General features: G+C 36.0%; 1 protein-coding gene across 1 annotated transcript in view; it reads left to right on the top strand.

Moving 5' to 3' along the window:
* The first annotated feature begins 7,997 nt into the window (after positions 1 to 7,997).
* The window catches only part of LOC129738202 (pickpocket protein 28), a 43,535-nt gene continuing 25,994 nt past the window's right edge, over positions 7,998 to 25,538 (top strand). Inside the window, exon 1 of the mRNA XM_055729393.1 lies at positions 7,998 to 8,230. Within this exon, the coding sequence (XP_055585368.1) occupies positions 7,998 to 8,230 (233 nt within the window). The remainder of the gene's footprint in view (positions 8,231 to 25,538) is intronic.

The raw sequence follows: 25,538 nt of genomic DNA, 5'->3' as shown, positions 1-25,538 counted from the left end.
TGGGCTTATGCAATGGAAATAATTTACATTCATTTCCGACGGGGTGTTTCTTCCCCAAGAGCAAGCAACAAGGTCTAACTAAACGACGACAATTCAAAAGCAATGTTTATGCTTATTGAGGGTTCATCGCCTGAGGCTGTATGTAATATTAGAAGATGAATTCAATATAGAAAATCAAATGCTGTCTGCATCCACGTGTGTCCATTAATCGGCTTGATGCTAAGAAAATCATTGTTTACATAATACACTATTTTGAACAAAATCAGCAGCCAGACATATCATTCTATGTTGTGTATTTTATAGTTGCTATTGATAATCCGATTCACCAGGATACTCAACTAAAACATTAGAGGAGAATGAGGATACTTGATCCCTGGGGATACTTGATTCCTTAGCTATATCTCGAAACTGGAATGTCTTACAAAAATCAAATGTTCTAGAAAAATGTGCCAAAATGAGCAAAATAACAATGCTTGTAGTTAAAAAAAAATTTAACAAAGTAATTGTTTGAGTAATTGAACTTTGTTTGAAAAATTTCACAAAATGTTACTTGAAAATCTTTTTTCATCACATAAAAATGTTCCTTACATGGGAAAATTATGAAAAAAATATTTGTTCCAATGTATCAATCGTTCGAGCGTAAAATGAGCTTCATAAGGCCATATTTTCAAAGCAATGGAAAACTCTCAACTTTATTCAGAAAAAGTTTTCTAAAATGTTGATTATGGGTACAATTGATCCCCTAGAGTTGGTTACAATTGATCCCCCTTCCAAACGGCATATTCTTCTTCTGAATTGATCGTTATGATTACTGATTACGAAATTACTAATATTTATCCAAAAACTTATATTTATCAAACAATTGTCTGAAGAAAAGAGCAAAAATAATTAATTTTCTCTTAATTATTAAAAATAGCGCCTTTAAGTATGCAATATGTTTAGCGTTGAGACAAAGTTATAGAATTTTCTCCTTATGTCTGCTATAAATTGTGAAATGAGAACAAACATGACCAAAATAGTCAATTAACATTCTATCTTGGGGTTTTGTTTGATTTTTATAGAAGGATTAGGGCTTTCTGAATAAAAGATCAAGTCTCCTTCAATAGGGGATCAAGTCTCCCCTAACTTCAGAAAAATCGCAAATTTTTTACTCCCACGAAAATGCTTCTAGCTCATCAACGGGTTCAAGCATCGTTCTAATTTTTGGAGCATAGAAACTTCAAGTTACAAGCTGTCAGAAAATATCAAAGACGGCGAGTTGCTAAATTTTCCAAAAAGATATGGTGAAAATAAGAAAAAGGGGTCAAGTATCCCCACTCTCCCCTATATATATAAAAATGAATGTTTGTCTGCCTGTCTGTTCCCTATAGACTAGGAAACTACTGAACCGATCAATGTGAGATTTGGTATGTAAGAATTTTTGTGGTCGGTTGGTTTCTAAAATACTTTCAGACTGCTCCGACATAATGGAGGAAGGGCTCCCATTCAAAATTAATAAAAATATGACTCCTTTCGAACAGTACTCGGATACTAATGAACTGATCAATGTGAAATTTGGATTGTATCCGTTTTTAAGACCGTGAGTAGTTTCTATAATACTTTCAAACCTCTCCGAATCCTAAAAGAGTGGGCTCTCATACAAAATAACCATAAATTTGACACATTTCCAACAATTTTCGAAAGGTACTGAATCGATCAACGTGAAATTTGCTATGTAGTCGTTATCAAGACCGGGAATGGTTTCTATAACACTTTTTAACCGCTCCCCTCCGAGTAAAAACGATGGGGTCCCATACAAAATTAATAAAAATTTGGCACAATTTGAAAAATTGGAATCTACTGAACCGATCAACATGAAATTTGATGTGCAGCTGTTTCCAAGACCGAGAATAGTTTAATAATAATACTTTCAAACCCTTCGAAATCCGAAAAGGGGGACTCCCATACAAAATTAACAAAAACTGACAAAATTTTAACAATATTTCAAAAATTTTGTTAAAAATTGATGTATTATGCATTTTGATATAACGAGATGATTTATTAAATTGACAAATTAGTTTCAACAACATTTTATGATGATAGATAGATAGATAGAATAGATAGACGCTTCCCTTTTTCATGAATGAAGACTCTCATATTCAATAAATGTAACCTTCATATCAGCAACACGTGAAAAGGGTCTATCTTCATTTATGACGTTCCGAGGAAAACGCGTTTGCAACCTTTTTTAAATCGCAAATTTAAATTCACGAGAAATCTTTTAAGTCCATATGGTCAAAACGGTGCGTAGAATCATTCTAAATATGTTTTTATCGATACGAGGGTATTTTCATGGAAAAATAGCTTGCAATTGTTTATAGAACCTATGTATGATTTTCGTCTTAATGTTTTATACACCCTTTGCTTTTTACTGTAGCTTCGTTCAATGGTTGGTAAAAATCGGTTTCAACTGATTTCTATCAACTGGTAGATGCTCAACGAGCCAATGTTTTGGTCAAAACTAGTTAGGTCGTTGATCAATAGAGCAAGTAGAAACTAGTCGAAACCAATCCAGCTCGGCAGCAGGATTCGTTTCGACCTGGTAGAAATCGGTCGAAGTCTATTGAAAAGAGACAGGTGATCAACTGTCAATCCATTTTTACTTGTTTAAACCCGTTTCGACTAGACTCCATTTAATGAAGCTTGTATGTCTCATATGTGTGAGTGAGATGGAGATAGAATTCCCCCAATTTTTTGACAAATGCTAATGGTTCTTTCTATAGGAGTGAGTGAATAGCTCTTCGCATTTTTACGCTTTTAATGTTTTTCATCTAGACCGTTTGCTGTGTTGGGAAGTAAAGGGTGTATAAACCAATTTTTGTGGGGAAAATGTCATCTTATGGCTATAAATCTTTTAGATTCTTTGTTCAAATTGCATTTTAAATCTAATGGAAAGTGATAAATTAAAAACGAGTTTTGTGATGAGTATAGTTCATATTGGGCCAATTAAATCTTCTGAAAACGGGGTTTGTTTACTTTTGCTTTTATACCCTTTTCACATGTTGGTGCTGATATCATTAACAAAATCAATGTCTTAGTGTCTTCATACACTTTGGCACACTTTTAAATTATTCAAATTTGCATGTATTTAAAAACTCTTCTTGCTTCAAAAAGGAACGATTTCTTTTTATCTAAAGAGTTTATTTATTGCAAGGGACTGAAAGAGGAGAAAATTTCCGAACTGACATATCAGTGCCGCACTGACGTTTTGGTACCAAAATGCCATTGAAATCAAAGAGGAACTGACGTTTTGGTTCCAAAAAGTCAGTACGGTCCGTTTGTATGTGATTTGACAGCTGCTTCAGTCCTTTGATTTATTGTATTGACGATCCCTCCTATTCCTTACTAAAGGGGGGCTCTTTCAACCTACACACCTTCAAGTTACGTTGAGACCCAAAACAATCTAGAAGCTCAGATGTTATGGAAAATAGTTCGCTTTTGAATAATGTAGAAGTTAAATTTAAAAGGAAATGTATTTCAATTTTAATAATTTTAAAGAACTTAATTTTCTCCATGGCAGGCAAAGCACACTTGATCAGCTAGTATTTGATAAAAAAGAAATTATGAAAAAATTAACTTCAAGAGTGCCAATGATCAAGGTCAGAGATAATATTTTTTTATATTCAAATGCTTCCAGTTATCAAAATAAAAGGCTTCAATTGTTTTTTTTTTTTTTTTTCATTAAGCTATAATCGATCCATAAAAATTAATTTAAACAATAAAAGTGTGAACGTTGAAACGTTTATAAATTTTCAAGCTCAATCATTGTTTTAAAATTTCAAGCTCTTAGTTGTGGCCGTCAATTTAAATATCAGACCCCGGACCTGGAGAGAAAGAATGATAGAAACTAGGGTTTCCTTATAAAAAATCTAGATTTTAGGCTTCTAAAAAAATTTTGTAGAACACAAACATTAAGGGTTGAAAAACGAAGGCAAACTTATAAAAATATTTTAAAAAGTGTCATAAGTTTGACTATAAAATTCGGTAAAAGATTATGAAAGTGAAAATACTATAGTTCTCACCGATAAGGTCGATAAAATAAATTCACAAACATAACTAATGGTGATTGATTTCATCATAAATTGAAATATAATATGAAGATGAAAAAGAAAAAAATTTGGTGCCTTTAATGGTGGTTTGGTGGTTTTAATGATTGATTTGGTAGATTTGGACGTTATTAACTCAAATCTTTCGTCAGATTTTGTCAATCATAAAAATTGTTTATTATACTGCATTCAATTTAGGAACAATATTTTGAAGATGAATGATCTTAAAAAGTAAAATACTACAGTTATTTTTAATTTGTGAAGACGAGCATTTCTAAATTTAAAAATTTAAATTTAAGTTAATTTTTTTTTATTTCATAAAACAAATTTATAGAAATCTGCAAATCGATTTGATTTTTGCTTTTAAATTCAATTTAAATGTAATATATCAAAACCCTTCCGAATGTAAAGATGAAGAATCGGAAACACAAAATAAAATTGAGGCTCAAATTGGTTTCTTGAAAAATATTTTGAATTTGCATAAAATTTGTAATGATATAAACGATATTTTTTATTTATTTTAAAAGTGGTTAGAAATAAAGTTATGGATGAACTTGTTTCGCTAGACTTCTGAATATTAAGCAGTTTGAAGTCGAGGTAGGGTTTTTGTTTGGTAAGATTTGAGTTTCAATACAAAAAGTTTGCATTGGGAGTCCGCACCCCCCCCCCCCCCCTCACCCTTCGCACTGCCTTGCTGCTCATGGTTATAGTGTCAATTATAAATTCTCTATAGAATATTTCGCTGAACAACTTTGCTCAGGACTGCAACTACGTATCTTATTTTGGGCAAAAATAAAATTATTGCGAATATCTTGCGTAACTATACTCAAAATCCAGTGCAAAATTGAATTTAAGAATTTGAAATTGCAATTTGACAAAAAGTTTGAAAAACATCTTGTACCTTTGAAAATTTGTCAATAAAGATGCGAAGATGGGCCAAATTGCGTCAACTTTTAAAACCTCTTTCCAAAATTTATCTGAATTCAACAGTTTTGATAGTTCATTGATTTAAAAGTACGGTTTTTACACCCGTTTGGCGGCATCCATAAATTACGTAACGCAAAAAACGCACTTCTTTGACCCCTTCCCCCCGTATGTCACAAATCGTAACGCTTCGACGTACCCCCCCATGAAAATTACGTAACGCTGATACTTATCCCCCGCCTCATCTTCTAATGTTTTTAAATACATATTTTCGAAGATCTACAATTGATTCAAACATAAAATTTTTAAACGTTCTTCAAAACGGAATTTATATCTATCCAAATCGCTTCTTAATACTCTCTGATAAAATCAATTGATTGCATTATTACGTGTTGCTCTGTGCTTGTTAACTGATGATCTATCTTGATTACTTTATTTAGTTCACGAAGCATAACTTGTTATGTAAAATATACTCCCCTTAGTAATATTATTCGGAATAATCAAAATCGCATTTTTTAAATCAATTGAGAAAAAAATTTCCGTCTTGTGGTTGATTTGAGTTCTTTTAGGTAAATGTACCTAATATTCGGTTTTCCAACGGTAATTTCACGGATATTCAATACACATTTTTAAGGAGTCTATCTCAGAATCTTTAAAGAGGAAAGATTACAAACCATCTTCAATCATGTTGAAGCTTACAAATTTTAAGATGATTTTGGTTTGCTCATCATTCTGTGAAAATTACATGACATGCAAATAGCTGCAATTAGTAAACTGAAATTTTAAAGGAAAATCGTCACGTAACGATGAGCTTACCTCCCCCCCTCCCCTTTGTCACAATTCGTAACCCTTGAGCTTACTCCCTCCCCCCCCCCCCCCTAAGAGCGTTACGTAATTTATGGATGCCCCCTTTTTACATTTTTTGTGGTCATGATCTTAAAAAATTAAAAAAATACACCCAAATATAGTTTCTAACTTCAGCTTCTTGAACAGTAAGTGAAATGTTTTTTCAGTTGATCTGCAGTATTTTTACCGAAGCCTTTTTTCGGTTTTTTTTATAGGCGTTGAATAATGGAAACTGAAGTGTTGTAAGTGAGTATTGCCTGAAAAATATATTTGAGTTGTGGTATTCAGAACTATAAATTCTGTAAACATCGGTTCAGAAACAAGAGAGATACAGCGGTTTCAAGCGAGGAGTTTCAAATTGACACTCGAGGTCTGATTAGGGAGGTTTTTCCTGGGCTTCCAGGGTGGGTCCATGAAAAGTAATGATTCAAAAATAAGATTTTAACAATTCGTTAAGGTTTTTTCAGATTGTTTTTATTTGGATTCACCCAAATAACTTATAACACCAAACTTCCAATAGTGTCATATTGACACTCAAGAGCGGATTAGGGTTAGTCAGTGAATGGAAAAACGATAGAATTTACATTTTTACTCAGAGAATTTCAAAAACTTAAAATTGACATTTTTTGCGTGGTGAACGAAAAAAGTAAAATCACCGCAGAAACTCGGTAAATTTTACCTTTTTTATTTTCCGTGTATTTGTTGCCCTTATCTTTTTGAACCTCTACAATTTCAAGCATTCAAGCAAATCGTTGACCTATCAATAAAACAACAATCAAGTCTTGTTACAGAAAAGGAAACCCCTGGCCATTCAGTTTCTTGTTCAAATAAATCGAACATCGCTCGAGATTAAACGGTTCATAATTAATGAGACAGAAAACGAACAGACGAAAAAATAAACAGAAATCGCAGTTTCTGGAAGGGTCACGCAGCCAGATCCATATGATGCTGCTCAATAAATCATGTCAATTTCTTGAGGGGGAGCAGCACCATCATCATCAGTTGTATTGCGAAGGGGATGGGAAACTGTTTAGAAAATATTATACTGGAACACAATTTTACAGCAGAAATACGTGTCGTCATTGTTTTACGGGTGTATCAGGAGGAATATTCCATTTCAATGGGTGATGTTTGAGGAAGTAGTCAACCATTTTTTTTACCACTCGACTTTTGAGTGCCGAGAACAAGAATTGTGTGGCAGATGTAAGGAAAAACCTTCCACGCTGAATGCACAAGCAAAAGGATGGATCCGTTGACGATGATGGAAATGGATATTTTACCGAACATGAGTTCAAGTGGAAAAACACCATCGACCCCTTCTGTTGCCGGTTCTCGATAGTTGTTAGGTTACAGGTCTCGGTCGGTAGATTGATTTCTGTCTGTAGGTATTACCAGCTCATTTGATGAAACATTCTTCATAGTTGTTCATATTTGGTAGGTATTGAATATTCCTAATGCTCAAAGGAAATAGAAAACAGTATCCCTTGGAATTCTTACAATTTTAGAAAAAAATAAGTACATAAATATTTAGTCTTGAAACGACATCAAGACTTTCCAATCAGCAGGCGAACACGGTAGAATCATCAACGTCAAAGTGCGACATTATTAGAACAGAGAGCAGAGCAGGATCAATCTTCATCCCCCCATTCCAGCAAAATGAACTTCCCCTAGGTTCCCCGGATAACTCCCCCTCGGTAAAATATACATTGCGAACAAACGGCTCTTCGCATCAGTCGTCGGTGCGAATCGGTATGAGAAAAACAATCTCCATTCCGGCTTTGATCTTAGCACCGGAAGGGAAGTACAATTGCAACTCGTTCTGCTAAAAATAGGTGGTTCTATTTTACTACCCTGGCTTCTTTTCCTTTTTTGCAAAGTATCAGAAACACACCCCCGCGCTCTGTGACTGCTGACTTCTTACCAGACCGGGGGAGCATTTGACACCGCAAGGTGAGAATACAGGAGGGGGGAAAAGAAGAAAAACGGTCACAAAACAGGTGTAATCCAAATCCGGAGCACTCTGCTGGTGGCGGTGAATGGAAATTTCCGGCTTTCATCGATTTTCTTCTCTGGGACACGTGGCTTGTTGAAAACAGTAGTGGTTTCATTGGAACGGCAGATTAAGGGAAACAGCAAAATAAAATGATCGCCGCTCGATTCGAAAATCCGAGGAACAGTTTGCATGCCAGCGCCGGAAACGAGGCGCGAAGCTCGGCCACCTCATCGGTGGGAACCAAATCGACCAAGTCCTCCAATGCATCGTCGTCCGCAATTCGACGATACAGCTTCAGGCGGGAGTTGTTTCAGCTCTGGGACACCATAACAACCCACTGCTACCGGCAGCTGGTGCAGAAGGATCGCAGCATCTGGGAAAGGTAAGCAAATGGGGAAAACCATCAGACACCGATGCAGGAGCTTATTTAAATCAGCTGGAAATGTTTAACTGTAACATTTGAGCGCTTTCAACTGGGATGAAGTTTTACTGATATTGTTTCGATTTCCTTTGGAGGTCGAAACTGAAACAAGACGAAAAAACTTTCAGAACCAACAGCCACTGATTATAATCAGGACCGAAAACCCAGTTTGTAGCCAAATTGAGTAGATCAACTTTACACCACTAACCAACTATGAAAGTTGATGTGCTGAAAACGACTTCGAAAAGCAAGAACCAAATGGCTAAGAGACCGTTTTTCTAATTATTATTATCAGGAAAACTCTTTTTTCCAACCACCCATAGAAAAGTACCCATTTCATTACACAGATATCCATTCGCAGTAAGCTAAAATGATACGCGAAAAATCCACGGATATAACCACTTTTCCTACTGCGACCCGTTACAAAGTTTAAAAAAGAATATGATGATGAGGTGTCTTAAGAGGGAGGGGGTAATTATTTTAAGCGACATTTTGAGCGAGAAGCTGGAAGAATTTATGCTTAAAACGGGACTGAAAGACAAATTCATTGTTTAGAAAAATAATGACCCAAACAAAAAACGTAGATAACAGCAGTATTATTTTGATCCACATGACATAAACCAATAGTGTGACCATCCCTATTGACAGTGATATAAAATATCAGTGTACCAATTGAAGTAACCCAAACGTGAGTGAACATAAATTAGCGTGTATCATTCTGACAAATAAAATTCAATCCTTTGTTCGTTTCCAACCTGTAAACACGCGTTTCATTTATACTCCTGCTGAGAGGTTATGGGCCCAGCCTAACCTCAGTTCCAAACCGCGTGCTAAAAGTTTTTCGCGAACGAAAAGTTTTCGGATCGAAAAAGTTTGTCGGTCGTAATGGAGGAGGAAACGAGATCGCTCCGGATCAAGCCGTTTGACGGATCCGGGTTTAACAACTGGTGCTTCCGAATGAAGGCATATCTACAGCAGTTGGATGTGCTTCATTGCGTGGAGAAAGCGGCTGAGGAGGAGGATTTCTGGCATGTCCGAGAAGACGATCGTCCGGAAGTTGCCACGCGAAAGGAAGTGAAAATCGCGGAACGTGTTAAACAGGACAATCGGTGTCGGTCCGTGTTGATTCAGGCTATCGCCGACAGCCATTTGGAGTATGTCAAGGACAAAAACAGCCCGAAACAGATTTGGGATGGACTCCACAGTGTGTTCCAGCGGAAGAGTCTGACGAACCGGTTTCTTCGGAGGCGTCAGTTGCTCTCTATGCGATACAGTGAGAGTGATAGTTTGCAGGACCATTTTCTCCGCTTCGATCAGTTGGTGCGGGAGATAAAAGGTGCTGGCGCATGCATGGAGGAGGAAGATGTAATTTGTCACCTCATGCTTACGATGCCGGAATCGTATGACGCCGTGACGACAGCCATGGAGGCTGTGTCTGACAATTTGACGCTGGATCTGCGAAGAAAGTACCTGGATGTGGAGGCCAAGCGAAGAGGCCAACGGCCGGAAGCGGAAAAAGAAGAGGCCGCGTTTTCTGGAAAACAGAAACCGAAGATAAAGTGTTTTGGCTGCCACGGTTTTGGCCACAAGAGGGCGCAGTGTCCAAAGAATAGTGGTGCAAAAAGGCACGAAAATAAAAGTTCGGTGCAACAGGCACATGTGAGTGCGAAAACAGTGAGTTTTGTTGCAGCCGACGTGGAATTTGCTGCTGCCAGTGTGAATAGGCAATCGAAGTGGTACCTCGACAGTAGCGCGTCTGAGCATATGTCCAACGATAGTTCGTTGTTTGAGGTTATGGAAACTCTCCATACGCCGGTAGTGATTCAGACCGCGAAAAGTGGAGTAGTGTTGCGCGCACACAAGAAAGGTCGTGTCGTCGTACAAGCAGTGGTGAATGGTCAAAAGATTGTGATCACCATGGAAGATGTTTTGTACATTCCTGATCTGGCGTTAAATCTTCTGTCGCTCAGGCGATTGGAGAGATCTGGGAAGAAAGTGATTTTCTACAGAGGGTGTATAACAGTAGAGGCCGATGGTGAGACAGTGGCCACTGGTTGCCAGTTTGGCAAGTTGTACTGTATGGACTTTGAGTGTAAACAAGTGAACTCAAGTGAAAGTGCGATGATAAGTGGCAAAGTGAGCAAGAAACTCGAGCTGTGGCACCAAAGGTTTGGCCATCTACACACTACCAAAAAAATCTGTAAAATTACATCACATATGATGTAAATAAAAAGAAGCATCATATATGACGGAATATTCAGTGCTAGTTGGAAATTACACGCCAGTAAAATTTTGCAACGTGTAGAATAAAAAATGATGTAAAATTTAGCAACGTGTAAAATAAAAATGATGTAAATTATAAAATCACTGAATGTTGGAAGAAAAACTTTCCAATTGGAATTTGTTTTGTTTTATTTATTGTTAATATGATTCAATGCTGGAATTTTCACGTCTCTTAATAAAAATAAAACTCATCTATAATTAATATGATTCATTTTATTAAGCGGCAAAATTTTTTTTTAACACACATTATATTTTATTTTTTTTATTTTTTACGCGAAGTACCGGATCCAATGTTGAACACCGTGGATCCGCTTCCAGAACCGCATCCCTGCTTTTCGGATATCTCCGGGAACTATCAACACCGATTAACTTACTCGCGCGCGGGGACAATACTTTGGCGCACGACTTGACTAACAGTTTTTGTCACATTTGTCTGGTCTTGTTCTTCACAGTTTATAATTTTACATGTCATTATCACGTTCAGTGTATTGTAATATTTCATGTCGTGTAATTTTGAGAAATTTCCAATTCAGTGTTGTTGAGAATTTCGTGTGACCGAAAAAAAATTGCAAAATTACATCACCTATGATGTAACGAAAAAGAAGCATCACATATGATGGAATTTTCAGTGCGAGTTGAATATTACACGTCTGCAATCTTCAACAGACGTGCTAAATTTGAAAGACATGTAAAATATTAAGACGTGTAATATTTAATTCGCACTGAAAATTCCGTCGTATGTGATGCTTCTTTTTATTTACATAATATGTGATGTAAATTTACATCAAATAATCGCGTTCCGTGTCAAGTAATATTTGTGTCATTAGAATTCAGTGCTGTTAAAGATTCAACCATTTTTATTTTGTAAATTTACATAAATAAATCGCGTTCCATGTCATGCAATAATAAAGGTTTTCAATTTCAGTGTCGTTAAGGATTCAGATTTTTTTTTCTGTGTAGGTAGTGATAATCTAGCGAAACTAGTTTCGAAGAAAATGGTGGATGGCTTGTCGGTAGAGGACGTCGCAGACGGCTCTGTGAAATTGTTGTGTGAAGCCTGTATTGTTGGTAAACAATCCCGTGAGCCATTCCACAGCCGTATCGAAAAGCGTGCGAGTCGACCCCTCGAAATCGTTCACAGTGACGTTTGTGGACCTGTGACACCAGTAACGTGGGACGGAAACAACTATTTCGTCACGTTTACGGATGATTTTACCCATATGTGCGTGGTTTACCTCATTCGGTCGAAGAGCGATGTGCAGGAGTGCTTTGAGGAATATGAGGCAATGGCATCCGCTCATTTCGGAACCAAGATCAGCCGATTGGTTTGCGATAATGGAGGTGAATATACCGGTAAGTCGATGCGGCGTCTGTGCAAGAAGTTGGGTATTCTGCTGGAGACAACGGTACCGTATACGCCAGAGCAGAACGGCGTAAGTGAACGTCTCAACAGAACTCTCGTGGAAAAAGTGCGGGCTATGCTAGAAGCAAGTGAAATGCCGAAGAACTTGTGGGGCGAGGCAGTCTACACTGCAAATAATGTGCTTAATCGAAGCCCAAGCGTCGCGGTCGCCGGTGATAAGACTCCGTATGAGGTTTGGCACGGGAAAAAGCCAAACGTTTCGAACTTGCGCGTTTTCGGGAGTGAGTGTTACGTACACGTACCAATAAAACTTCGAAGAGTGAGAAAGTTCGGTTTGTCGGTTACGGTCCGAGCGGTTATCGAGTGTGGAACGGAAGAAAGGTTTTCACAGCTCGTGATGTTGTGTTCAACGAGGAAAAGTTGGGACATTGTTCGCCGCCGGTGTTGATCGAAAACGGGAAAGACGAAAGTCGAGCGGTCGTGAAAACGAAGCGTCGGTCGGTGATGAGCACTCGGGAAACGGTGACGTGCGTCGAAGCGATCGTGCTACGGTGCCACCCGCGTGGCATAGTGATTATGACTTGAGTGCGACAGTGTTGCGTTAAGTGCTGAGGAGTATTTGGACGATATTCCGTCGGATATCGAGGCTCTCAAGAAGAGAAGTGATTGGTCGCAGTGGAATCGTGCAATTGAAGAAGAGCTAGCTTCATTGGAGAAGAACGACACGTGGCGTTTAACAAAGTTACCTGCTGGTAGAAAATTGGTCGATAATAAGTGGGTATTCAAGGTTAAACGCAAGTGTGATGGTGAAGTAGACAGGTACAAAGCCAGACTGGTTTTCAGAGACCTACTCACCTGTTGCTAGAATGTCGACGCTGCGGATTCTCCTAGCATTGGCGAACCATGAACGCTGGCACGTACACCAGATGGACGTAACGTGTGCATTTTTGAACGGCGTATTAGACGAGGATATATACCGCCAACCAGCTGGCTTTGAGAAGGGGAATGGTCTTGTGTGTAAGCTGAACAAGGCTATTTATGGTCTTAAGCAAGCCTCTCGAAGCTGGAATCAGCGTTTCCATGTTTTTGTGAGCAGTCTTGGGTTCAAGAGAAGCGAGCATGACCTGTGTCTGTACTATCGACGACAGGACGGCGTTGTTGTTTACGTTGTCATCTACGTGGACGACATATTGCTTGTGAGCAACTCGGAGAAGGAGATCAAGAAACTCAAGAAAAGCCTGTCTGCTGAATTCGAGATGAAGGATCTTCAGGAAGTAAGGTCATTCCTGGGATTGAACATCAGGCGTGAACGTGAGATGGGACTCATGGAAATCGACCAGAGCACTTACGTCAAGAGTGTGCTCGAGAGATTCGGGATGAGCGACTGTAAACCTTCCGCTATTCCGATGGACCCACGCCTGCGATTGGAGAAAGGAGAGAATCCGAAGGAGTACACAGACAAACCGTACAAGGAGCTAGTGGGTTGTCTAATGTACTTAATGGTAACTTCGAGACCAGACCTGTCGGCAGCTGTGAGCTACTTTGCGGGATTCCAGTGTTGTGCTACCAATGATCACTGGGTCCACCTGAAACGAGTCCTGAGATACCTGAGAGGGACAGTTGATAGTAAGCTCATGTGTTCCAGCGTACTGAATCATCGAAAATGCTAGAGGGGTACGCTGATACGGATTGGGGAAACGACCCCAACGACAGAAGATCAGTTTCCGGATTTGTCGTCAAGTTGTATGGTTCTACCGTGATGTGGGCGACCAAGAAACAGGGATCAGTTGCCTTGTCGAGTACCGAAGCGGAACTGATGGCGTTGTGTCTGGCTAGCTGCGAGGTCGTGTGGGCGACGAACCTCCTGAAGTCTGTGGGACAAGACGTCGAGCTACCGATTACAGTGTACGAGGATAACCAACCATGTATCGCCGTTACGTCGGATCCTCGTAAACACAAACGTATGAAACACATCGAGATCCAGAACTTCTTCGTCAGAGAATTGGTGGAGAAAGGTCAACTGGAGCTGCAGTATTTGCAAACCGAGGAGCAAGTGGCGGACGCCTTAACCAAGGGACTACCATCGGCACGCTTCTGCAAACTACGAGAGAAATTGGGGATCATCAATTGAGGCGGGATATTGACAGTGTTATAAAATAGCAGTGTACCAATTGAAGTAACCCAAACGTGAGTGAACATAAATTAGCGTGTATCATTCTGACAAATAAAATTCAATCCTTTGTTCGTTGCCAACCTGTAAACACGCGTTTCATTTATACAACTGCTGAGAATCCCTAGCTCCAAAATGAATTCTTTTGAGAGTTTGTGGACGTTTTGAACAAAAATCTAAACGAAAATGATGCCCTTGGGGCCAAAGGGGTATACACTGCCGACCAAAAGTTTTGGATCACCCGCTACAAAACATGCAAATTTTTATCGTTCATATCTCAGCCGTCAAAGGACATATTGCAAATCTTCTGATCTCATCCTGATATCACTTTGAAATATAATTTTGAATAATTTTGAATTCATGAAGAAACAACAATTCCTAAGCTCCCAAATGAACCCTTCAGATCGGAAATGCGATGTTAGATGAGAAAGATATGAATGAGATAAATTTGCATGTTTTTTGAAGAATGATCCCTAACTTTTGGCCGATACACCATACTAAGAAGTGATCCCAAACTTTTGGACAATATCTTAAGTGTCTATTTTATTAATTAAAAACAGATTTTTTAATTTTTGCACAGAATTTTTTTATTGTGTTTTGAGAAATGAAGAAAAAGGATTCTAATGCAACACAAATTTTGAAATTTGGTCCACCCTATCCCGAGATGATCGGCTTTGAATATTGAGTGCGATTTTTTGAAAATGTTCTAACTTTAGGTTAAGCTTAAGGTACAAAACTAAAACATTATATCTGGAAAAAAAAACTTCCGATATAGCTTTTGCTCATTATCTTTCAAATGATATCAAAAGTTTTGCAATATGTCCTTAGACGGCTGAGATATGAATGATCAAAATTTGCATGTTTTTTAGTGGGTGATCCCAAACTTTAGGCCGGCAGTGTAAGTGCATAAAAGCTGATTTCGAGAAAAAAGAACACGAACTTCGTTGGGAACCAGTAAGTTTTTTGGTTTTTTTTAACCTTTTTCATGAGAACGATCTTTTCAAATGAAAACATGAATGCATTACATTTTTTTTTTTTGCAAAAATCAACGTTTATTTGACGTTGATTGAGGCGACATACTTTTTTGATTTTGGCACTTATACCCCTTTGGCACGGACACTTCCCTTTGCCACCAAAAAATTTACTTGAACTCCTTTGCCATCAACAAATTTTCACATTCATTCAGGTGTTTTGATCTTGTTGAAATAGGTAAGGAAACATAAATATTTATTTCTGTAAGAGTCAATTAATTTTTGTATATTTTTTTTTTGCTGTTTTGATGAGAAATGTACTCTGGTGCAGTAAGTAAAGAGATTTTATGTCTGAAGATCGATCTGGTCTTACCAACTTCTAGCCAATCTCTCCAAACAACGATTTTTTCACCGGGACAAATTTTATTATAATTACACGAATTATTTTTCCACTATATTTCAATCACTGCATGTTTTGTGCGCCTTTGCCTGATCAATTGACCTTTGACAGGGACTTCCAGTCACTATGAATTGATTTTCAACTGTGAATTTACAAAAGACGCTTCAATATTAGCCCAATAATTTCGTACAAATACATTTTTTTACTTTTCAAGTTTTGTATAAGTTTCGAAATTCAAAACGAACGAAGAAAACATATTTCAATATGCGTCCTTCCAACATGTTAGGTCGCTTGATTTTCGATCAGATCAATAACACTAGTTTACAAAATTCAAAAAAAATCGTGAACTTAATCAACTGACCAACATTTTTAATGTAAAATCGGGCGCTGAAACCGAAAATGAAATTCAAAAAAATCTCAGTAGAACCGTTTTTGAGTTATGCTCCAAATATGAAATTTCGAAAAAAAATTAAAAAAGTTCTCGTACTTAGAATGAAATATCTCGGAAGGCACAACAGTAATTTGAAATCCCTCTTTTGCATATTGAAGGTGAATAAGTTTTCTATCGATCATCTGAACACTGTTTTCGCGTTTGACCAACATTATCGTTGATATTAGTGGCTTTATGAGAAAAAAAAATTATAAAAAACGCATTTTTTTAGAGAAAATTTTTTTTTTAACGAAAGTTTTAGACTCGATAGTTGCATTTAAAAAATCTGATTTTCTTTTTCGCTTAAATGTCAATTTAAAACAAAGATTTCAAGTGGTTATTTATCAAAATCGGTTAAAAATTGAAGAAGTTATGGCTACTTTACCATAATAGTATTTTTTGTAGTTTTTCAAAATTTAACGAACTGCAGTATACTTATCATAGTATAGGAAGAATAACACATGGTAAATCTCACTAGCTCCAAGTCAAAATAATTTATTAGGTCACATGCCAAGTTTCAGGAAGATCTGACCATAGGGAGGGGTTGCTTGAGTCTCAAATGTGAATAAAATTTTGAGGTATTTTGCCCGGAAGGAACGAAAAATACTGGTTTTTCATCAATATCTTCTTTCATTACTAGCTGGTTGGTTTTTATGGTTGATTTTCTTAAAGACTAAATTGAGACAAATATTTCACCCGAAGACTGCAACACGATTGGACTTGAAGTAAAAAAGTTATTGCAGTTCAAAGGCCGCAAATTTTGTCCAACACGCAATGAGTATTTTTTACGCATTGCGTTTCATTCGAGAATTTTTGACCAAAATACAATCTTGGAACCGCAATAACTTTTCTGTTTCAAATCCAATCGAGTACCAGTAACAGAAAAGGTCATCAGTGGGAAATATAAGGAACATCAGTTGTTTTTTTTTAATTTCGTTTGACTGTTAATACCATTTCTGTTCTCTCAATTTTTTTTATAATTTTTTATAATTTTGATTATTGATTGAATTACCTAAAAGGTGTTTTAAAATCTGGAAGCTACTTTCAACTGCATTAATATTTGTGTGGGTTGCTATACCTTCTAAATTGCGTGAAAATAATTTCAATATAAATAAATGATCGGTATCTTTACAATGCGAGAGTGTATAAAGGGAGGAGTCTCAAACCATCTTTAAAATATTCTTCCTATCCATATACCCTCGCATGCCAAATTTAGTTCCGTTTGCTTAATTAGTTCTCGAAATATGCAAAAAACATTTCTCGTACCCGAATACACACCCATACCAGATTTGGTTTCAATTGCATGATTGGTTCTCGAGTTATTCAAACATGTTTCTTTTGTTTAAGAGACCCCCTCCCCCCTTCCAGTGAGTGGGGGGGGCGGTCCTAGAGCTGGCTCTTGGGGGGGGGGGTGATTTTCCAATTTTCAAAAATCAGTCTATTTGAAGGAACGTTAATACATATCTGGTGAAAAAACAATCAGTTGAGTGAGTGAAAGGAGGGGGAGGGGTTGCGGGGCCCGAGCAGACTTTTATGGCAAAATAAAACCTAATTTTGCTATCATGCCTTGAAAGTAAAATTTGATATCATTTTGCCCGAATAAAGGTGGTACAATGCCAAAATTTGGGTCTCACTTTTCATATATGGATACCTCGATAATCCCAAGTCCAGGTTTCACTGAAACCTTAATGATGCCTTGTTTAGCCAACGTTTCCAAACGAGTTTTGAGGGCATAATGATGCCATTTTAAGGTATAATCTGCTGTCAAAATTTGGCATCGTGATGCTTTCAAAAATTTTATCACGGGGATGCCTAAACGAGGTATTAACAAGCTTCTATTGAAAGCCAAATTTGCCATCACTGTGCTATCCTACAAACGAAAACGATACCCAAATTTTGGTATTGTGCCAACTTTATTCGGGCAAAATGATACTAAATTTAACAATCAGGACATGATAGCAACATTGAGTATTATTTTGCCAGTAAAGTATGCTATGTAAATCGCCTATAATTATGCAACAGAGCATGCAACGAACATTAAAACGTCAAAATGAATACGACATCATGTTTCGAACTTTTTCCGAATGCTTCACAAACCTTCAATTCCGTTTTTTAATTAGGCCATGCAAAAATTGAACTGATATACCACCACTCTTCTGGACAAAAGTTCTCAAATACTGCTTAAACGAAGAAGATTTTTAATCGCGTTTGACTGTTAGTTAACGCCTTGATAAAATTCTAATTGAATGCCATGAAAGGCGAAGGCCATGAAGCAAAAAGAAACTCAATTGTAATCTCAGAAAACAAAAAAGCGACAAAAAACCCGCCTAAATATAAAATAAATGTAGTGATTAAATTCAATAATAAATTTTAATTGCAATTCATTCTTAACAAAGTTTAACTTTAAGATATGTTGGTTATCTGTTTTTGTAGAAAAGCATTCTCGTTAAACACTCTAGGTTGGGGCATAAAACATTTGACCGATTCATTCAAACAACTTGAGAAATTTTAATAGGCGAATTCGAAACATGATATATTCGAATCCCAAATGATTCGTTAGTAAAGTTTAGCACAACTCAATAAAAGAACATTGCCTAATACATGCATCTTAAAATCATAAAACAAATTTATAAACAATAAGAAGAAAGAATACAGTCTCGTATACTATTTTGGGAAAGGTAGTCCGATAAATGCATTCAGACGATTAACAGGCAAGCTTAAGTTAACATCAACTTATTAATGCCGTTTTCGTTTATCTCCACTCGCGCGGGGCAAAACTTTTTCTGAATAAACAAACAGAATCGTTACCCGGGACGATGCATATATATGGTTGCTATACTCACCCTTATGCTTACCCCCAACACTGACAACTTTTACGGGGTGCAACCGCCTGCTTGAGGTTCAAATCTCGGGCAAAACTAGTGGACTTCTGAATTAATAACCGAACATAATAACAGCAGTTAGGGCAAAACTCGTGGGTAAGTAGGTTGCCACTGCCAATAAACGAAATCACTATAAATTAACCGCCCTTCGTTATGTTGCTTCAATGAGGTATGTGACTAACCCAAAGCTTATAAAATTCGCCTATAATTATGCAATCACATTATAAAAGTTCAAATTTTTAACAATTCATCCGTTTTGTTTTATTTTTTATTGTTGCTCAATTAGGAGTTTGGATTGCAGTGATGGGGAATTTAAATATGTTCATTCAAATCCTTGTTTTTTCAAATCCTTATTCGTATGGTCTGAATAATTTGTTTTCTTTTAATTGTATAAGAGGTTTGCTCTTGGGGCTTGAAATAGCCGTGAGCTCAAACGACTAGAACGATACAGACAACTGAAACACGGCGCACCATATTATTTTATTTATTATAGTTTCAAAATGAAGAAAGAAAACACTCGATCCGAAAAGTTAAAAATCATGATCTAAAGAAAACCTAAAATGAAATCTTTAAAGAGGGAAAAAAATCAAATTCAAACTTTCTTTTGGCGTTCCATTTGAATCTAGCTCAAATTAAAGTTAGACCAAATCTGTGTGTTGTCTTTAGATTTAACATTATCGAAAAGGCAATTATACTCACCCGCAGAATGTATCACATAATTGGTACCGGGTTTAAGCACCTGGATCTTTAACTAGGTCGTAGACTGCCAAACTCCGTGGCATTTCAGTTGTCACCACACAAGATTGCGGACATCGATACAGTAATCCCTAGAAATAAAAATTATCGTATTGGGATTTTAACGCAGAAATAATATTAAGAAATTATACGCACATCTTATTAAGCGGGTCGTAGACTACACCACATTTGGGAAATGCGATGAAATTCAGGCGCTCTCAATACGAATTGTATGGCACTGATGTGATGAGTGCGCAAACAATTTGAGTGAACGGTCTGGATTGAAATTTTTTGTGCAAGCAACCCTCTGTGACATGGTATATGGTGCTTCTCGTGCAAAATTCACGCTATTTACTCAGCCTCAGCCGGAAGGGGTTTTTATTGTTGCTGTTTTCGCCAGCAATCGTTTGTGTTTGCGCGAAATATGTTTGTATCGTGTGTAGGCTAGAATATAATCAAAAAATTGTCGTGGAATCATCAAATTTGCGCACGCCATTTGCGTAGTCTATTGTCCGCTTTACGGCACCATAGCCGGCGGTGCTGGAACGAGAATGACCGGAACTGAAACGGCAATCCAGAGCAGACATTTATGGTAAAATTTTACCTAATGCTCGCTTTATTAGTCGTTTTTGACCACATGTTATTCCTAGAAGATAAACAAAAAAGGTGAAATCATGTAGGAAGTTCGAATCTATCGTTAGTTACCTTAGTCTTTTGTTTTTTGAACAATCCGTTCTGGTAGCATTTTGACTAACTCGGCTATCAGGAAGGGAAGAAGAAATCGTTCGACATCTGACTGAACTCGCATAAGTCATCCAGAACTAGACAATATTTTTACATACCTCACTGTACTGGATATGACGGAACAGATCGACCGAAGAAAACGGATAGGGTTTAGGTTGTTTTGTTTTAGGTAGGAGGCATAAAAAAAAACGGTTGACACAGCACACGCCGTGTTGGCTGGCGGACGGGCATAGACCCAATTTTCGAATAGTGGTCATATCACCTTTTTCCTTACAACTCAGATTTTCAACCTCCTCGTGGTGCCGGCTGGGTTGCAAGCAAACTTTGCGGAGATCGGGTACCCAACCCTGGTGGATGTTATGGTCGCATGCAGACTGAGTTTGATGACTGCGTACGCATCTATTCTTCTATCAGGGACGGCGTGCGGAGTGCAACAACGTCCTGGTGGTGTACGGGACCCCAAAACAGCAACAGGTTAGCTGCGGGCCTTGCGAGCCCGTGAATACAAAAACCACAAGCAACGACCACACGAACAACGACCACACGCCACGACTTTGTTTTTTTTTTCGAGTTGCACTAGCAGAACAACTGCTGCACGGCGCAAAACACCCGAAACACCGGACCCGGAACGGACTTAAATAAAATCCGGAGCAAATCAAAACAAACCCGTTTTTTTGACGTTTCACTTCTGTTTGTCGCGTTATATTTCAAAAGGGCGAAACTACCAATTCACTCAAGTAAAAAAAACGTCTACTTTTTCATTGAAATATTAACAGAGGTGGAGCAAACAAAAAAAACGCAGTTTTGGTAAATTGAATTTTTGTCCCAGAAAAAAAAATTATTGATTATTTGAATTACAGACCGCGTTCGATTTTGGCAACATTCATGCTAAACCTTTCGTTTTTGGCAACTTTCTAAAAAGTGTTTTCTGGCACTTTTTATTTTTATTTTAAACTATTCAAAATTAATGCGAAACATTAGATCGGAACAAATTTTTAATCCTTCTTTGCTTGTTAAATTTAATTTTAAGCAGTAAAAAAGATTAATTCTTTATTTTTACTGCTTAAAACTTATATAATTGAGCAAATATAATAAATGGACTGCTAGTAACTATTATGTTTTTTCTAGAATTTTGAGTAGTTTGAAATAATAATAAAAAATTAAAAAAAAAATGTTGAAAAGCCGTTTGATTTTGGCAACATTTAATTTACGAGCGTGCTGCCAAAAAACGAACGGGGTCTATATTTGTTTTTTTTTATGTAAAACTGAATTTATTTATTGGAGCTACACCGCTTCTAGCTAGAATTATTGTTATTCCATCGTGATCGAAAATATTTGGAAGTTTGGCTCTTTTGAAATGTCACGATAATTGATACTTAACTGGGATGCCATGCAAGGTTACTTTTATTCTATTGAAAATTATTTTACGATACGTAATATTTATTCTTAGAACCATTAAAATTACCATCCAAAATCGTTTAAGTCAAATTAGATGAAATTTGTTATCATGACAAGGTTTTTAATTTTTGTTCGGTAAATTATGTAAAAATATTTTACAGACTAACAATTTCGAATCAGATTGTGAAACTTAAAATATGTATATGAGATAACCACGATACCTTAATGATTGCTAGTTCTGCTATGGCAGAGAAAGCAACACTGAATAAATCGAGAACTGCGGTAATGACAAATTGTCTTTTGTTTTCAGTTCAATTTTTATTCTAACATCTGATGAAAATTGGATTTCAATTCAAATTGTCTTTTGTTTTCAGTTCAATTTTCATTCTAACATCTGATGAAAATTGGATTTCAATTCATGCTATCATTTAATCTAACTTTTCACATTTTTGAAATTGAAACCTTAATGATGCCTTATTCTGATGTTGATGTAAAATCGACACCTCATCGTGCTATCATTTTGATATTGATGCTTTACTTTGGTATTGGTTTGCTATCAAATTTCAGTCTATTGGTACCTGAATGAAACCTAATTTTGGCATCGGGAAAAATACAACACTAAATTATGCTATCATTTTGGCATTGATAGCTCATTTTGGCTACTGTTTGCTATCGATTTAGGCATCAAAGTCTGCTCGGGGGGGGATGGTCAGTTGCAAATGAGTCTACAATATAAGCTGCACACTGCGCCTCCTTCCCCCATGAATTGCACTGAACAACAAGTATTTAAAAAAAGTATGAAACAAGAGATGAATAATGAAAACTTTATCAACATTTCTCTATAAATCTACTCATTTCAATATCCTTCTACACAACTTACACATCCTTTTATAAATTAACCTGTGAATCTATAATATCCACTGCGAAAAAAATTTGATATTTTTTTTTAATTTGTAGGTATATCTGGTATTTTAAAATTGTCACTTTAAGAGCCCTTTAAAAAATTTCTCGATATAAATGTAATTTTTTCAATGAAAATAATACATACGTTGTTGAGAGATAAAAATGAAGAAGAAAATTTCCAAGCTATCTTGATTTTTTCCTGAGCTTCAAAATATTAGAGCTCTGATATTTTAAATTTATCGAAAGTATTTTACTTTTCACCGATAAGGCCGATAAACTAATAAATAAACATAACATACGGACATTGAATTCTTCATTGAAGTATTTTTGTGAATCGTGTTTTCGAAATTTAGTATTATTATTTTTTAGAAAAAAAACGATTATTAAAATTAGTTTCTGAATATGAAGCTTTTGGAACCTAATTTTATTTGATTTGCTCTTTAATTTAAAATTAACATTCTAAATTTTCAATTTTGATTGTACAACAACAAATAAATTATAAAAAAAGTTATTATTTCTTTTTTATTGTTCATGTAGGTACCTTCGCAGAATTCCTTATTTTTTAAATAATTTTGAATTATAAAAAATAACTATAAAATAAACGGTTAATTCTGAATGTTAATATCTACTTTTCTTTAGTGTAGAGTCTCAATTATTTCCAGTTTAAATAGCCAAGCTTTTAGATTCAGAATATCAAACCTTAAGCATAATTTTACCTAAAAACTTCAATATTATTGTGTAGATCAGCTGAAAGCAGTATCGGTGACATAATTGCTGTAGATCTTGAAATCCAGGAGTTTTGGTTAACAATTATTAAAAGATCTTCTGACTGTTTTGTATGATAGATTGCCTCGTGGAATATAAGGAAATAGTTTTTATTCAAAAGGAAAAAATTGAAACCGAGGCAAACTGATTTTGGAAGATTTTTGCGACTCAAACGTTTTTTGGTCAGATTTTTTCTCTCCCTTCTTATTTTCTAGCATTTAGTAATTTTAAAACTTAGCAGTTTAGAGTGAAATCGATCAATGAGAAACCTACATGAACAACAAAAAATATGTAAAATCTTTTCAGGATCCTTTATTCCTTCAACGATACAGATGAGAGAGAAGAATGCCAAAAATTGACAAATTCCCGGAAAAAAACAATACAGATTTCGTCTAGATAATCTTCGTATTTTACAAAATGAGGAAAGATACTTAATTCTATAATTTTCTCTCATGGTAAATTACTCACAGTCTTTATGAAAATTTATCATTAAGTTAAAACCTTTTTTTGATCTTTTTGATATTTTACACTTTTGCTAAAATGCACAAATTTTTTCAATGAACCTTGTATTTTCAAAATTTATACCGGAAACAAGAGCTGATATAAAAGATACAAATTTGCATTTAGTGCTCCTAAATAAGTCAAAATCAGTTTTCAAATTCTTTGCACCTCGGAAAACGTGGATTTTATTTCCTTGTGTTTTAGTTTTGAATGCAGATTGTGGGTTCTGGAGATGAATTCCTTCTTATTGAAAAAACTTTTATAAATACTTTTTTGTTCCTTTTTGGCTCTAAAAACTCACAGGGAACGCAAAAATCATAACACAATCATAATCTCTTTTTTCGATTTATTGTTGCTGAAATCTCAAGAGAAGTTTTTTTTTTTAAATTCAAACTCTTACTATGAATATTTTATATTCGATTTCCGTTTGGCAGTACTTGTAGTTTTTTCATGGTCATCCATAATATGAATGTTTGATGTGATACATTTTAAACAGAATCAAATAAAATCAGATTTGAAATTTAAATTTATGTTTTTGAATTTCATAATATAGGTTGTTAATTTTAAGTTTATAATTCATATTTGAATGGTGAAAAATTGAGGGTGATAAAAACTCGCGAAAGAGAATCTTTACTGTGATTCAGAACCTGAATTCTTATTTTGCAATAAGTCGTGAATTTCTTATAAACGCAAGTGAAAAATAGCATTACTTTAGATTTTTAAATGAGGTTAGCATTAGACATCTGATATGACTTTGAAAAGTTTAAAAAATCTCAATAAACCAGCTGTAAACAAAGGAAAAAAAATCGAATTTTAAATTCAAATTTATATTTATATTTCAAATATGTATTTGCTTTATATTCTTAACGTAAAGTTATATTAAAATAATTTTCCATGATTCTGAATTGATATGATGATTCCTTCGATTTAAGAAATATTTTGAAACACAAAAATAATCCTAATAAGAATCTTTTCGCTGCTCAAAACTTCATCAAAAATGAATTTAATCCGGCACCAACACTTGTTGTTTATTACGATTGAATTTGTTTATTGAAATATTGGTGACTAAAAGACAAACAAAAAAGATTAGAAAGTTAGAAAATTGAAGTCATACGTTTCTTAAACGCCTACTGGAAAACTGAACACTCTGATGGATAACTTGACTACAATTTAAATTTCTTACAATAAAGGCAATTTAACACTTCAAGGTCAAAGGTTTTTTTTTACTTCTTGGAACGACCAAGATCTGTTAATCCATTAAACATGGTAGAAATTTCTAAAAATAAAGAAAATTGAAAATCACATGATTCCGTACGTTTATAGTTTAAAGATTTTTTTCATTTTTTCCTTCTAAATCTGAGCAAATAAAAAAGCATATTGAAGGCAAAAAATGTATGATAACAGCAGAACAAATATTTCAAGTATTTCAGTGTTATAACCATATTCACCCCCCCTCCCCCCACCCCCCTATATGACTTTTTCAAAATTGTCATTGTCAATGGAAAAAACGGGGGGTCAAAAATAACCATAGAAACATTTCTTGTTTTCCAATGCCCTCCATGCCAAATTTGGTTCGAATATCTTGATTAGTTCTCGAGTTAAATAAAAAAATTTAAGGTAGGCCCCCTCCCCCTCATTTTCGTAGAAACATTCCTCGGACCCAAATACCACCACATGCCAAATTTGATACCATTTGCCTGATTGGTTCTCGAGTCATGCAAACA

The sequence above is a fragment of the Uranotaenia lowii genome, chromosome 1 (assembly GCF_029784155.1).
Source record: "Uranotaenia lowii strain MFRU-FL chromosome 1, ASM2978415v1, whole genome shotgun sequence".
In the NCBI taxonomy this organism is placed as follows: domain Eukaryota; kingdom Metazoa; phylum Arthropoda; class Insecta; order Diptera; family Culicidae; genus Uranotaenia; species Uranotaenia lowii.
Note: the sequence above shows the minus strand (reverse complement) of the source record. Positions and strands in the feature narration are given on the sequence as shown.